Source organism: Clarias gariepinus, unplaced genomic scaffold (assembly GCF_024256425.1).
Source record: "Clarias gariepinus isolate MV-2021 ecotype Netherlands unplaced genomic scaffold, CGAR_prim_01v2 scaffold_30, whole genome shotgun sequence".
Classification (NCBI taxonomy): domain Eukaryota; kingdom Metazoa; phylum Chordata; class Actinopteri; order Siluriformes; family Clariidae; genus Clarias; species Clarias gariepinus.
The window spans coordinates 1,170,001-1,185,283 of NW_026520997.1; the positions used below are offsets into that span (position 1 = coordinate 1,170,001).

A 15,283-nucleotide genomic window follows, 5' to 3' on the forward strand; every position below is an offset into this window, starting at 1 on the left:
TGGGTAATCAGACTGAGAGTGAGACAGGTGTGTAATCAGACTGGAGAGTGAGACAGGTGGATAATCAGACTGAGAGTGGAGCAGGTGTGTAATCAGACTGGAGAGTGAGACAGGTGGATAATCAGACTGAGAGTGAGACAGGTGAATAATCAGACTCAGGGTGAGACAGGTGGGTAATCAGACTGAGATTGAGACAGGTGTGAAATCAGACTGAGAGTGAGACAGGAGGGTAATCAGACTGAGAGTGAGACAGGAGGGTAATCAGACTGAGATTGAGACAGGTGTGAAATCAGACTGAGAGTGAGACAGGTGTGAAATCAGACTGAGAGTGAGACAGGTTGGCAATCAGACTGAGAGTGAGACAGGTTGGCAATCAGAGAGATAGAGTCCCAGACTCTTACTCTAACAATGTTATTAGAATGGTCAGTAACTCTCCTGTGTGTGTGTGTGTGTGTGTGTTTGTGTGTGTGTGTGTGTGTGTGTGTGTGTTCTCTCTCACTCTCTCCCCTGCAGTACGGCCAGTAACTCTCCCCGCAGCACTCCAGGCGGTTCTCCGTCTCTACGGCGACGGGTGCTGGGTGGGCGGGCCAGCGAGGGTGAGGGGCAGAATGATCGCCCCGGAGGGGGTGGAGCCGAGAGCGCTTCCCTGCCCACAGCCTCCTCCTCTTCCTCTTTACTCCCTACACTCTCCTCCTCTACCTCCAGCTACCCAATCAGCTCGCGCCACTTCACACGCAATGCCAAGGTGAGCTCGGCTCCGCCCATAAAACCACTCAGGGTTCTTACTATGACGTTCCGAACCAAAGACTCGGTTCTGCAGTGACACACACACACACACAGTGCATTCTGGGTAATCTGTTATAATGTCTGTGGGAGAAGTTTATATAAATAATTCATTATCTCTTCTCTCTTTTTATTACAGAAAATGCAAAGCTGGTACAATGTGAGTACCTGTCTCTCTTTCTGTCTGTCTGTCTGTGTCTCTCTTTCTGTCTGTCTGTGTCTGTCTTTCTGTCTGTCTCTCTGTCTCTCTCTGATTATCTAATTTGAAGATACCTGATTTATGTCCATGTCTGTCTGTCTATTTATCTGTTTATCTATCTGTGTGTGTGTCTCTCTCTCTCTTTGTGTATATCTGTTTATTTAACTGCCTGTCTGATTATCAACTTTTGTCTCTACCCCCCCCCCATGTCTCAGGCTCTCAGTCCCACCTATAAACAGAGGAATGAAGAATTCCGTAAACTCTTTAAGAAACTTCCAGAAACAGAGCGTCTGATTGTAGGTGAGTTGTGTGTGTGTGTGCGTGTGTGTGTGTGTGTGTGTGCGTGTGTGTGTCTGTCTGTCTGTCTGTCTGTCTGCATCAGTGTATAGTTACAGTCACTCACACATAAATCTTTTGTTTTTTTGGTACTCTGTGTGCGTGTGTGTGTGTGTGTGTGTGTGTGTGTGTGTGTGTGTGTGTGTGTGTGTAGATTACTCGTGTGCTCTTCAGAAGGACATCCTTCTTCAGGGTCGTCTCTATCTGTCTGAGAACTGGATCTGCTTCTACAGCAACATCTTCCGCTGGGAGACCACTGTACGTCACACACACACACAGACACACACACACACACACACACACACACACTACCTAATCTAATGTTACTTTGCTGTCGTATATGTTCAAATGTCACTGTGAAATAGTAATAATAATATAATGATGATGTAATATGATGACGTAATATGATGATGTAATACGTAAGCAGTGAATGTGTGTGTTGCGTTTCAGATCACACTCCTGCTGAAGGAAGTGACAAATATAACGAAGGAGAAAACGGCTAAACTCATTCCAAACGCCATCCAGATCAACACCGAGCAGGAGAAGGTACACACACACACACACACACACACACACACACACATGCACACACACACACACACACACACACACACACACACACACACATGCACACACACACACACACACACACACACACACACACACACACACATGCACATACACACAAGGCACTCCTGATAATAAATGTGTGTCACTCCATATGTCACACCCTCCACTACCCCCCCCCCTCCCCCCCGCAGCACTTCTTCACCTCTTTCGGAGCGAGGGAGCGCAGCTTCATGATGATCTTTAGACTGTGGCAGAATGCACTATTGGACAAGGTAACACACACACACACACACACACACACACACACATCCTGACAGTGTACACACATTCACACTCACAAGCTTACCCCTGACAAACATGCTGTTAGCACACACACACACACACACACACACACACACAAACCACATACAGACACCATTCACACATCACGAAGTGCAAGCGCATGCACTAACACATTCAGCGCTAACAAACATGCTCTTAGCATGCACACACACACACACACACTCACACCCACACACGCCCACACACACTGAGCTGTGAGCTGTAGAACACACACTCTAGCGTGCTTTATTACACACATTAAAGCGAGCGATTAGAGCCGCTGACCCCAGGCTGCGTCCGTGTGCTTTGTACTGTAAACACGCGACTCAGAGATAAACGTCACCACACGTCACCACACGTCGCCTTACCAGGAAAAACAACAACAAAACAGCACAATCTCGTACGATTTCATTCTCAAGATGGAAACGTACACAGAGTGAGTCAGAGGTGAGGTGTCCGGTGTCAGTGCTGAGGTGAGCAGGAGTGTGTAGTGAGAAGACACGAGGGGACAATCGGATCAGATATGAGTCGCAATTCTGTGGTGTGTATCGACACACTCACTCCAAAACCAGTTTTTAAATGATTTATTTACAGTAATAATGAAGACGCTAGTGATGGGAAGTTCGAATCATTTTAGTGACTCGGTTCTTTGAATCTCGTTTATCAAAATGAACGAATCTTTTTTTGAGTCATTTCATTCATTCCGTTCTTTTGATCAGAAATAAATTAAACTGTTGCGTTTTAAATAAAAAATACCCCCAATACGTCTACATTTGTCTATAGTTCTAGTTATGAAAACATTACAATGCAGCTAAGGACATGTTATAATAAACAGAATGAGCAGCTCATCTCTTATATCTTCCAGTCTGAGTCGTTCGTTCTTTTAAATATATTGCACTGCATAGCGTCTAGGGGAGTCACGTGTCATAAGAACGAACGACTCGGGACTCGAAGACTCATTGCTGAGAATCGTTCAATTCTGTTTCCTGTATATAACATACAGAGGTTTTGCGTTGCTTTGCGCATGCACGCCCAGTAGGAAATGAACGAATCACTCTTCGAGACGACTCGTTCATCTGAGTCATGTTAAAGATTCGTATAAAAAGAACAAATCGTTCATGAACGACCCATCACTAGAAGACGCACCGGCCGATCAGACAGTGAACAGAATCGTCTGGTTATCCTCGGATACAACCGATCCTCTGAGTGCTGCAACAGAAACACAACTTACTGCGTTACCTTGTAAAAAAAATGTACCTTTGATCGTCTTTTTTCTCCAAACTCACAACTGCTCAACACACGCTCTCAAGGAGGAGGTAAAACATCGTCGCTTCTTTATAATCCTACAGGTGGCGCACTCTAAACTATTCCCACACCGGCACTCCGTGTGATCATTAGTGATTTATTCACTGAGTTTGTTTGGAAATGTGTTAATTATGGCGGAGGATATAATAGAGATACAACAAGTTAAATGTATTTGAAGTTAGTTTGTGGTGTTTAAATGCTGCGCTTGGTTTTTAAGTGAGAACGCTAACATTAAAAGGAACAACAAATTCAAAATTCTAATTTTATTTGTCAGATACACAGTAAGATATGAAGTGAAGAATTATACGAAAGTAGCTTCGTATTCTTATATCGGATAATATATCGGATCGGGATATTTATAACAAATAAAATTATCAGATGAATAAATATCAGTCGATGGTATCGTGATAATAATATCATATGAGAGAGAAGTTCGTAGGTTTAATTTGAGAAAGGCTATATTACACTTCTACGCGACTCATCTTGGTGTTGGAGTGTGTATAAGCAGTGCGAGGGACGACATGGCCGGTGATGTGGATGAGGTGAAGCGTCCATGAACCCGCACTCCCTCACAGTACTGTTTATGTACACTACACTGTAATTTGTGTCTCCGTGAGCGTACAGTCACATGTTGTCCTGACTACTGATTACTGCACGTTATATAAACCTACAGCAGCTCTGACATATGAGTTCACGTTCCACACTGGAACACACGGGTCTTTCTCTGAAGCATGATTGAGAAAATTAAAACTGTATACAAAGACCTAATGAGGGCGGGGTTTCGTATAAAGTACACCAGTGTGTGAAAGAGCAGCGCGAATGGTGCGAGTGTGTTTTTATTTTGGGGTTGGCAAGGTTTTGATTGCGGAGTTTCATTTTAAAGCAGAAGTGAGATGTGTGTGTGTTCAAGTTTCGTGTCTTATTTGCTTGTGTGTGTGTGTGTGACAAAATGAGGCAAAATTCTCTAACAAGTGTGTAAACAATTGTGAAAAACAACATTTGTAACAACTATAAAAACAGACCATAATACATGCGAGTGTGCTGAGGCCTCTCGCAGCGCGGGCTGTCCATCACGGGATAACACACTCAGCGGTTCTGAAAAGGTTCTGAAGGTTACTGATGAGCCCTGATCCGAGATTTCAACAACACGCAAGTTTCAGAACATAAAAATGTAAAAACTAGCCGCATTACTTGGAGTACGTTCATAACTCCGCCCACTTCCTCCTCCCTCATCAAGAGAACGCTGCGCTGTTTAAAGTCAGGGCTTTTACCGCTGCTTCGAGTGATGGGGTGAATGCCCGCCCCCTGCCCCGCCCTCCCCGGTGCGCCATGCTCGGAGCTACCCTCCTCAGGCGTCGTGTGTGTGTGTGTGTGTGTGTGTGTGTGTGTGTGTGCGGGTCATGATCTGTTCTGAGAAGTCACCTCCTGCACCCTTCCTGCTACTATTAGATATCTAATACTAATAGTCGTTATTCACAGTGACGTAAACCTTGATGATATTGTGTGTGTGTGTGTGTGAGTGTGTGTGTGTGTGTGTGTAGTTGAGGTTTCACTACGCAGGCCTAAACCATCCAGATTGTGTTTCATGATTCAGCAGGTGTGTAGAACCCGGGGCAGGAGCAGTGATACTGCGACACACACACACACACACACACACACACACACACACAAGACTGAGTGAGGATGTGGCCCATCGCACCTGTGAACTAGGGAAGTACCCCAGGGCCGAACGATCCGGTCCGAATGGTGCTTTTGTTCTCTGTTATTTGTGTTTCGTTCCTTTTTTCTGCTTCCTGTTTCTGTGCCAGCTTCTGTTTTAGATGAAGGGTTTCATGTGCTGGGTTTACTTATTCAGGTGTGTGTGTGTGTGTGTGTGTGTGTGTGTGTGTGTGTTAGACGCTGTCTCCTAAAGAGCTTTGGCACATCGTACATCAGTGTTATGGCACGGAGCTGGGGCTGACGAGCGAGGACGATGATTACGTCTCTCCCACCGGCGAACACGTCAACGGCCTGCTGTGAGCTCCACCTGCTCCTTTCCTCTCTCTCTCTGTTTATCTACTCTCTGTGTGTTTAGAGTAGGATCCTATATATATTGTCCTGTCTCTCTCTCTCTCTCTCTCTCTCTCTCTCAGTCCGGGCGATGATTCCTCCTCCGACATCATGGATCCGTCCTCAGCCTCAGCAGCTCTTGGATCTTCTCCTCCATCCTCTTCTTCCTCTTCCACTCAGCCCGCGGAGGCTCAGGCATCCAGACCCAGCACAGAGCCGGAGCCCAGCCCGAACACACACCCCACGACACACTCCGCGCTCCTCACACACCCCACCTCCATCACTGCTGCTACGGTGAGACTCACAGAGCACACTCACAACAATAAACAGAACGTCAGGTCAAATATATCTAATAAATATGTAGGATCTAGAATTCAGTACAACCCACAGGAGGGCGGGGTTACGGTGGTTACAACGAGAATTTATTTTTCTACTTTTAAATCTAAGGGGGAAATTATTCCTGTCTATATTATTATATTATAAATAAATCATATATTATATATTTGTCTGTGGGTTTATACTCGATTAGTTCAGGTCTTTAAGAGCAATCAAGGAAGTGACGACCATATAAGGAAAATCAGGTGGTGCGCATGGTGTAGGAGGGAGCGTTGTGGACGTGAACCTTTAAAAAACATTTTTTTTACCCTGGTGTAGAATTCGGAGGAAGTTGGAGAGGACACTCAGTCAGAACCGGCCAATCAGGAGGCACCGATGGCTCACGTGTCATCACTGGAGATAACCAACGACGACGACCTTCCCACAGACCCGAGCAACTCGTCCGACACGCAGGAAGAGAGTGAGCACATCGTCATGGAAACCACAGGATTACATCATTAAAATTTAAATATCGGCTACGGAATAAGTGTCCGTGCTTCTGAGCGTTTAAAGGTTTATTAGACGTTTAAAGTAAATCCTGTACTACTGGAACATGTCAACATTTTATTATATCTGTAACACACACACGTGTGCGAGTGTGTCTGTGATTAAAGACCAGAAACGTCAGCCAGTTCCTGAACATCCAGTCTGTCGAGCTGATTTAGGGAAATAAGACGCAGGATTTTGCATGCGTGTGTGTGTGTGTGTGTGTGTGTGTGCGCGCAGTGTTGCTGAACATCTGGAACTAGACGACACGTCAGACAAAAGAACATCTACATAAATAAGCGCAAAAAGTTAATTGAATATTAATTTACTGAAGTAATTAACCAAAATAAAGAAGTGGACGGTGTGAGGTTGAGGCCCCGCCCCCTCGTCTGGAAATCCCCCAGCGACGTGTAAAAGTCCAGCGCTCGTTTATTAGTGTTAGTGTTAGTCTTAAAAATCTCAGTTTGTTATCAGACTTACAGCTGGAGAAACAAACAGGCTATAAATGTTTAAATAATTAAAAAATAAAAAAGGGAGAAAATGAAAAAGAATTAAAAATCTTTACTTTTATTATATATATATATATTATTATACTGTAATACATAAAGTGATATTTATGGACTGTTTGGCTCAAAATAAAAAATAAACTGAAATATTAAATAAATAATCATACAACACTTTTATTTATTTAGTTAATAATTACAATTATAATTATGTACGGCAATATTATTAATATTATTTTAGTTTAAAAACAAATTACGTTTCCATTGCATGTTGTTAAATAAATAAGATGATTTATAGTAATATGTACATGTGTTGACGTGTGTGTGTGTGTGTGTGTGTGTGTGTGTGTGTTCCAGGTGAGGTGGAGTCGTTCTGTGGTGATCTGCGAGGTCGACTCCACATTAACACGGTGGTGAGGATGAGTGTGGACAAACTGCACGAGCTGCTCTTCTCAGACACACACTTCCTGCAGCACCTCTTCACCCAGCGCAACTTCACCGGTCAGTGGGGGGCGCCACTCACAGCCTCTTACCCTCAGGCACCGCCCCTTACACCACATCCACTATAATACCACCCTCAGACCATACACCTTAGATCTCGACCCTTACACCGTACACCATACCACAGGGATATCGCCCCTTAGACCACACCCCCATTAGACCACACCCCCATTAGACCACACCCCCTTAGACCACACCCCTTAGATCTCGACCCGTACACCATACCACAGGGATATCGCCCCTTAGACCACACCCCCATTAGACCACACCCCCATTAGACCACACCCCCATTAGACCACACCCCCTTAGACCACACACCTTAGATCTTACCCTCTAGATCTCACCCTTAAGACCGTACACCATACCACGGGGATATCGCCCCTTAGACCACACCCCTCAGGCCACACCCCATAGACCACACCCTTTAGAACCCACCTCTTAGAGTCCATGGTCTGGACTGTATCTTAAAAATCAAATATTTTCACTTTTATTGGAACAGTTTAGCAAATTATCTGTTCTATCTCTCTCTCTCTTTCTCTGTCTGTCTTTCTCTCTCCCTTTCTCTCACTGCCTTTCTCTCTGCCTGTCTCTCTCTCTCTCTCTGTCTCTCTGCCTGTCTCTCTCTCTCTCTCTCTCTCTCTTTCTGCCTGTCTCTCTCTCTCTCTCTCTGTCTCTCTGCCTGTCTCTCTCTCTCTGCCTGTCTCTCTGCCTGTCTCTCTCTCTCTGTCTCTCAGATCTGTCAGTACAGGAGTGGCAGAGAGACAGCAACAGTGGGATCAGCACTCGAGTTTTGAGTTACACCATCGCCATAAACAACCCCCTCGGCCCTAAAACCGCCCCCGTAGTGGAAACACAGGTACATATGCACAAACACACACACACACACACACACACACACACACAGTAACATGAATAATGTAATGAGATTAAGGAGCAAAACTGGAGTTTCTTTTAGTAAAATATATATATATGATCTCCTGCTCTCTGTGTGTGTGTGTGTGTGTGTGTGTGTGTGTGTGTGTGTGTGTGTGTGTGTGTGTGTGTTAACAGACCCTCCATAAGAGCAGTTCCCGGGGTGTGTGTTACGTGGTGGACTCGGAGGTGATCACATCAGGAATCCCGTACCAGGATTACTTTTACACCGTACACAGATACAGTCTCACCTCCGTCAGCACGCAGAAGAGCCGCCTCAGGTCTCACACACACACACACACACACACACACACACAGCTAATAATGATGATGATGCAATGTCATCGTACTGAGTAACATTACTCTGTGTGTGTGTGTGTGTGTGTGTGTGTGTAGGGTCTCGTCAGATATCTGCTACAGGAAGCAGCCGTGGAGTCTGGTGAAGGCTCTGATAGAGAAAAACACCTGGAGTGGCATAGAGGAGTACTTCAGACACATGGGTACACACACACACACACACACACACACACACCTTCATCACCTCCTGCTTTTTTGTTTTGTCTTTTTTATGAAACATCATGTCATCATAGACCCCCCCCCAATAACAGTGTAGCTAATCTGCTAGCTACTGTATGCTAGCTAATTCTATTCCTTATTTATTACGTTGTTTGGTTTGACTGGTAACTTTAGTAACATTTAATCTCTACATTAAAGCCATAAAAGTTTTTATAAATAAAAGTGTGATGGTTATAAACCCCTACAGAAGTGACATTTATTAATATTATGACTCTGTGTGTGTGTGTGTGTTTGCGCAGAGGTGGAGGTGTGTAAGTTGGAGACCCTGCTCCAGTCCGAGGTGTCGGTGGTGTGTGTGGGAGAATCGGAAGCGGTTAAAGCTCCTCCCACACTGCGCAGGCGCAAACACACCAGCTTGAAACGTGCGGAGGGGGCGGGTCCCGGAGGCGGGGTCATCGATCAAGGGGGCGTCGTTCATAGGGAGCGCAGAGACACAGGTAAGAAGTGTTAATCTACTTAATGTCTCGCAAATCTCTGCCCCCTGGTGGTGCAGTGGTGAACTGCAATGGATTTAGTTTTGTTGATATAAAAAAAATGTAAACCAGTAAGTAGTGTCACTGTCTCCTAATGTTAAATGTAATGTGTGTGTGTGTGTGTGTGTATGTGTGTGTGCGCTTTCAGGCTCACAGTACCTGAAGCTGGGTGAGAGGTGGCGCGGATCTGCAAACAGCAACAGCATCACCCTTCTGCTCATTATCAGCTTTATGTGAGTTACGTTCTGTGTGTGTGTGTGTGTGTGTGTGCAATACACACTCATATTTCTTTAGGTTTATTCATCTCATTTATTTATTTGCTTTATTCTGTCGTTATTGTTTAATTTCACGTCTCTGTGATGTAACCAGATCCAATCTGATCCGTTTATGTTCCTGTAGGTTCGGTTCAGTATAATCACACGAGCCCTGATCTCATATCTGCATTTGACCTTGCTGTGACATTGACCCTGTTTTATCACTCCCTGATTTTCATCAGTTGTTCGGCAGGTTATGATGAGAACTGTATATGTATCCTACAACTATTCAGATAATAACAATAACAATAATAATATAATAATAACAATAATAATAATAACAATAATAAAAACCTCTTAGAGCTTATTTTTAAATTTCACTCCATATTTTACTTTTTTTCTTTGTGTTTTTTTTTCTCTTTGTCCCTGCTCCAGTTCTTTGCTCATGCTGTTTTGTCCTTTGTGGTTTAACTTTTTCTAAACTCTCTCTCTCTCTCTTTCTGTCTCTCTTTGTTCTTCTCTCTCTCTCTCTCTCTCTCTCTCCCGCTGCTCTCCTGCTGTGTGTAGGATCTGTATCAGGTACAGTAACGCTGCTTCATTGTTGTTAGTGTTCAGTGTTGGATTTGGTTCATCACATAAACCCCCTGTGGTCGTGTAAAAGAGTGTGTACAGTATGTGTGTGTAAGAGTGTGTGGCTTTACCCTGGGGTTTAACCCTTCACCTGGAGAGAATGAAAAATCTACTTGATGTGATGTCATGTGGAAAACACACCTATGTCTTTGGGGGGGCAAAAGTTTTGGAAATGTGAGCTGTATCTGTCTGAAAGCATTGACCAGGCAGGTTAATATGTTCCCAGTGTTAGCGAATGCTAACCGTTTTAGGGGAGGGTGCGAGAGTGTGTGGGCGGGAACAGATCTACATCCTCATACTGACTCATGTGTCCGAGGCCCCCTAGTGGCTGCCTGCGATACAGTTATTAACCCTGGGCAGCTCTGTGGTATCTGACAGGTAATCAGTGGTAATGTATCTGCTCTGTGTGTGTGTGTGTGTGTGTGTGTGTGTGTGTGTGTGTGTGTGTGCAGTCTGGTGGTTCTGGTAGCCCTGAACATGATGCTGTTCTATAAGCTGTGGGCTTTGGAGCGAGCCGCTCACACACTCGAGGCGTGGCAATCATACTCACTGTCGGACAGGTAACACACACACACACACACACACACACACACACACTGACAAGCACAATGTCAGGCTTCATCCTCAAACTTTTAACACATCAAGTATTATATCACATACACTCTCTCTCTCTTGGCCTGTCTCTCTCTCTCCGCCTGTCTCTCTCTCTCTTTCGGCCTGTCTCTCTCTCTCTCACTCCGCCTGTCTCTTTCTCACTCCACCTGTCTCTCTCTCTCTGCCTGTCTCTCTCTCTCTCTCCGTCTGTCTCTCTCTCTCTTTTTCTCTCTTCGCCTGTCTGTCTCTCTCTCTCTCCGCCTGTCTCTCTCTCTCTCCGCCTGTCTCTCTCTCTCTGCCTGTCTCTCTCTCTCTCCGTCTGTCTCTCTCTCTGCCTGTCTCTCTCTCTCTCTCCGCCTGTCTCTCTCTCTTTCGGCCTGTCTCTCTCTCTCACTCCGCCTGTCTCTTTCTCACTCCACCTGTCTCTCTCTCTCTGCCTGTCTCTCTCTCTCTCTCCGTCTGTCTCTCTCTCTCTTTTTCTCTCTTCGCCTGTCTGTCTCTCTCTCTCTCTGCCTGTCTCTCTCTCTCTCTCCGCCTGTCTCTCTCTCTCTCCGCCTGTCTCTCTCTCTCTGCCTGTCTCTCTCTCTCTCAGTCTGTCTCTCTCTCTGCCTGTCTCTCTCTCTCTCTCCGCCTGTCTCTCTCTCTCTCTGCCTGTCTCTCTCTCTCTCCGCCTGTCTCTCTCTCTCTCCGCCTGTCTCTCTCTCCGCCTGTCTCTCTCTCTCTCCGTCTGTCTCTCTCTCTCTCTGCCTGTCTCTCTCTCTCTTTCGGCCTGTCTCTCTCTCTCTCCGCCTGTCTCTCTCTCTCTCTCTCCGCCTGTCTCTCTCTCTCTCACTCCACCTGTCTCTCTCTCTCTCCGTCTGTCTCTCTCTCTCTCTGCCTGTCTCTCTCTCTCTCTCCGCCTGTCTCTCTCTCTCTCTGCCTGTCTCTCTCTCTCTCCACCTGTCTCTCTCTCTTTCGGCCTGTCTCTCTCTCTCTCTCTCTCCGCCTGTCTCTCTCTCTCTTTCGGCCTGTCTCTCTCTCTCTCACTCCGCCTGTCTCTTTCTCACTCCACCTGTCTCTCTCTCTCTCCGCCTGTCTCTCTCTCTCTGCCTGTCTCTCTCTCTCTCTCCGTCTGTCTCTCTCTCTCTTTTTCTCTCTTCGCCTGTCTGTCTCTCTCTCTCTCCGCCTGTCTCTCTCTCTCTCCGCCTGTCTCTCTCTCCGCCTGTCTCTCTCTCTCTGCCTGTCTCTCTCTCTCTCCGTCTGTCTCTCTCTCTCTCTGCCTGTCTCTCTCTCTCTCTCCGCCTGTCTCTCTCTCTCTCTGCCTGTCTCTCTCTCTCTCTGCCTGTCTCTCTCTCTTTCGGCCTGTCTCTCTCTCTCCGCCTGTCTCTCTCTCTCTCTCGGCCTGTCTCTCTCTCTCTCACTCCACCTGTCTCTCTCTCTCTCTCGGCCTGTCTCTCTCTCCACCTGTCTCTCTCTCTGCCTGTCTCTGTCTCGCTCTCTCTGCCTGTCTCTCTCTCTCTGCCTGTCTGTCTCTCTCTCTCCGCCTGTCTCTCTCTCTGCCTGTCTGTCTCTCAGTCCCCTCCCCCAGTCGTCCTCTGAGTGGATGAAGGTTCTGCAGTTACAGCGTCAGTTCCATCAGGCGCAGCTCAACAAGTGGCAGCAGATTCTACACTCCTCTGTCACACTGCTCGACCAGGTGTGTGTGTGTGTGTGTGTGTGTGAGAGAGAGAGAGAGAGTGAGACAGGTCATGTGGTACAGTATGTCTATGCTTATTGGTCACACTCATCCCCCCCTCCCCCCCTCAGATGAAGCAGTCTCTGGAGAACCTGCACAGAGGAATCATCAGGACTGAGGAACAGGAACCCGTCGCTCCTCCTCCTCCATCTGAACCTCCAGCACCACCCAGCACAGACACACTGGACCAGCACTGACACACACACACACACACACACACACACACACTTTCTGACCGTTATCTGATCAGTGGACTGCAATCATGTGACTGGGTAAAATTACCCTCAATGCTTGGCTCCTCCCACTGTGACTAACTGTGAATGCAGCGCTGCCTTTCTTCATACGATGAACCCTACAGCCTAAACCCTGCATCCTAACCCCTAACCCCTAAACCCTGCACCCTACACACTAAAGCAATAAATCAGTGGTGGTTTGGGACAGAGCCAGTCTCTTCACCCCTCAGTGATATTCAAATTGGACACAACCACCACTGACTTTCCCTCTCTCTCTCTTTCTGTTCACACACACACACACACACACACTTTTAAAAGGAAGAGGCCGGCCCTCATTCTTCAGAGCTTCTTCCTGATTCTCTGGGGTCAGAGGTCACAGACCCCACCCCTTCTCATCTACACACTGATGTTTTATCTTCCGTAAGCAGCGTGATCACTGTGTAACGATTACCCAGAATGCTCAGCTGCAACACGCCTCAGTTCTCCTGCTGAACGAGTGGAACTTGAGGGATGGTGCGATCGGCCGGTTCAGTATTTATTTCTTTTGACTGAATAAAAATGTTGTGTGTGTGTGTGTGTGTGAGAGTGTGTGTGAGAAGCAGGATCAGAACCCAAACAGCAATAATCATGTGTTATTTATCGTGGAAGGCGAAGCTGCCTGACGGAGAGAACAGGGTCTGAAATTAACTCCGCCTCCTTGCAGACAAACCGCACTGAAACGCCTGTGATGTCACCACCTGATTATCATAATTGGATTTGCCTAGTCCCGCCCACAAGAGTGACATCATAAAGATGGAAGTAAGCTGCGTTTAGATCCGAAATTATTTTCCATTAGGGGGCGCTGCATGAAAAATCTCATTTTTCATAAAAACATGCTGCTGAGACACAAGTTAATTTCAGACCCAGTTTGTTTGCCTGAGTCTCTCTCTTCCTCTCTCTCTCCCTCTCTTCCTCTCTCTCTCCCTCTCTTCCTCTCTCTCTCTCTCTCTTCCTCTCTCTCTCTCTCTCTGTGGTAGTATTATATTTATTCGCGGTTACTTGTCCGAGTCATCAGTGTATGTTATTGGATCGAGACTTGAAGTGATCAGGGTTACTGTAGATCCGCAGGCGTGTGCCGATCATCACCCAGACCGCAGAGGGCTGGATATCTGTCTGACCTTCATCATCATCATCATCATCATCATCAGTAGATCATTAACGAAGGTCTGATTAATGACATCACACGCAGGCTGAATCTTTAATCCCACTGATATCAATCTAGAATAATCGACTGAAAGCAGATCATAACTACATCTAAACACCAGAGTGAGTGTTTGATGCCTCACGTGATCAAATTAGATCGGATTCTTTAATCAGATAAATGTTTTTTTTTTTTTATGAACCCAGTTTTTGCGATAAAATCAAGACTTATTTTGAAGAACTGAATGTAATAAGCTCCGCCCCCTTTTTCTGAGTTGCTCTTTAACCAATCACAGTTGTCTCTCTCAGCAGGTCTGCTCTGATTGGCTGCTGGCAGTCACATGGAGAGAGTCCGAGCGATGACGAGTTAGCAACGTAGCTTCAGGAAAATCACTAAAATCAAACGTCTTTGTGTTTCACACGTTAATAAACTCATTTGCTGTTGCCATGGTAACGGTTTTAAACCCCACACACACACACACATTGGTGTGAATAATAACGTGATATCCTAGATGCTTGTTGATGCAGTGTGTAGAAGTATTGGCACACGCCTGCTGTAGACTTGACCATCTGAACGTATACACACACAAACACAATTTAATATTTATTTTGCGCATTAAACATTGAGGACCAATCAGAGCAAAGGCTAAAAAGGGACGCCCACCCTGCTCCGCCCCTGTCCACCCCCATCCCCGCCCCTCCAATGTGTGTGTCAGCGTTTCAAACTTTGTGTTGTTTTCGTACAATTTTAGCTGCTGTGTGTGTTGTGCATTTTCCTTTTTATTTATTTTTTATTTTTAGCAAAGATGTCTGTTACTGCTGTTCCTCATCTTGCACTCCTCCTTTCACATCACATTTTACTCCTTTCTTCCTTCTCTCTCTCTCTTCCTCTCTTTTCACTGTTGTATTTATTTGCGTTATTCTGAAGGAGGAAGTGCGACTTTGCTGTAAAGAACTGATTTCAATGGCAAAACAAATAAAACTAGAAACGTTAGGGAAATAAGACCCTGTGTGTCCTGAGCGTGTTTTTGTCATAAGGTTGTCATTGTGACGAGATTCACAAGTGTTTATACTTTAATGTAGTTAGTTTTAAGAAACGCAGAAAAGGGTTTGTCTCATATCCATGTGTGTGTGAGTCCACCTATGGGATGTCTCACTGCGGCGTTCAGGGACTCAGAGCGCCATCTAGTGCATTTAGTCCAAAGCTTTATTTTACTGGCTTCAATTAAAGACCGTATGAATGAAAACAGAGAGCCGACACACACACACACACACACACACACACAAAAT

General features: G+C 45.8%; 1 protein-coding gene across 4 annotated transcripts in view; it reads left to right on the forward strand.

Annotated features, from left to right (window-relative positions):
* The window catches only part of gramd1a (GRAM domain containing 1A), a 26,534-nt gene extending 11,536 nt beyond the window's left edge, over positions 1–14,998 (forward strand). For all 4 annotated transcript variants that reach the window (XM_053490634.1, XM_053490633.1, XM_053490632.1 and 1 more), the window contains 18 exons: positions 514–745; positions 923–943; positions 1,198–1,282; positions 1,473–1,576; positions 1,769–1,864; positions 2,080–2,160; positions 5,411–5,529; positions 5,647–5,857; positions 6,218–6,359; positions 7,285–7,428; positions 8,163–8,284; positions 8,479–8,621; positions 8,737–8,840; positions 9,156–9,353; positions 9,538–9,622; positions 10,726–10,833; positions 12,422–12,542; positions 12,653–14,998. In XM_053490634.1, the coding sequence (XP_053346609.1) occupies positions 514–745; positions 923–943; positions 1,198–1,282; positions 1,473–1,576; positions 1,769–1,864; positions 2,080–2,160; positions 5,411–5,529; positions 5,647–5,857; positions 6,218–6,359; positions 7,285–7,428; positions 8,163–8,284; positions 8,479–8,621; positions 8,737–8,840; positions 9,156–9,353; positions 9,538–9,622; positions 10,726–10,833; positions 12,422–12,542; positions 12,653–12,778 (2,242 nt within the window). In that variant the 3' untranslated portion in view covers positions 12,779–14,998. The remainder of the gene's footprint in view (positions 1–513; positions 746–922; positions 944–1,197; positions 1,283–1,472; positions 1,577–1,768; positions 1,865–2,079; positions 2,161–5,410; positions 5,530–5,646; positions 5,858–6,217; positions 6,360–7,284; positions 7,429–8,162; positions 8,285–8,478; positions 8,622–8,736; positions 8,841–9,155; positions 9,354–9,537; positions 9,623–10,725; positions 10,834–12,421; positions 12,543–12,652) is intronic.
* Positions 14,999–15,283: the final 285 nt, after the last annotated feature.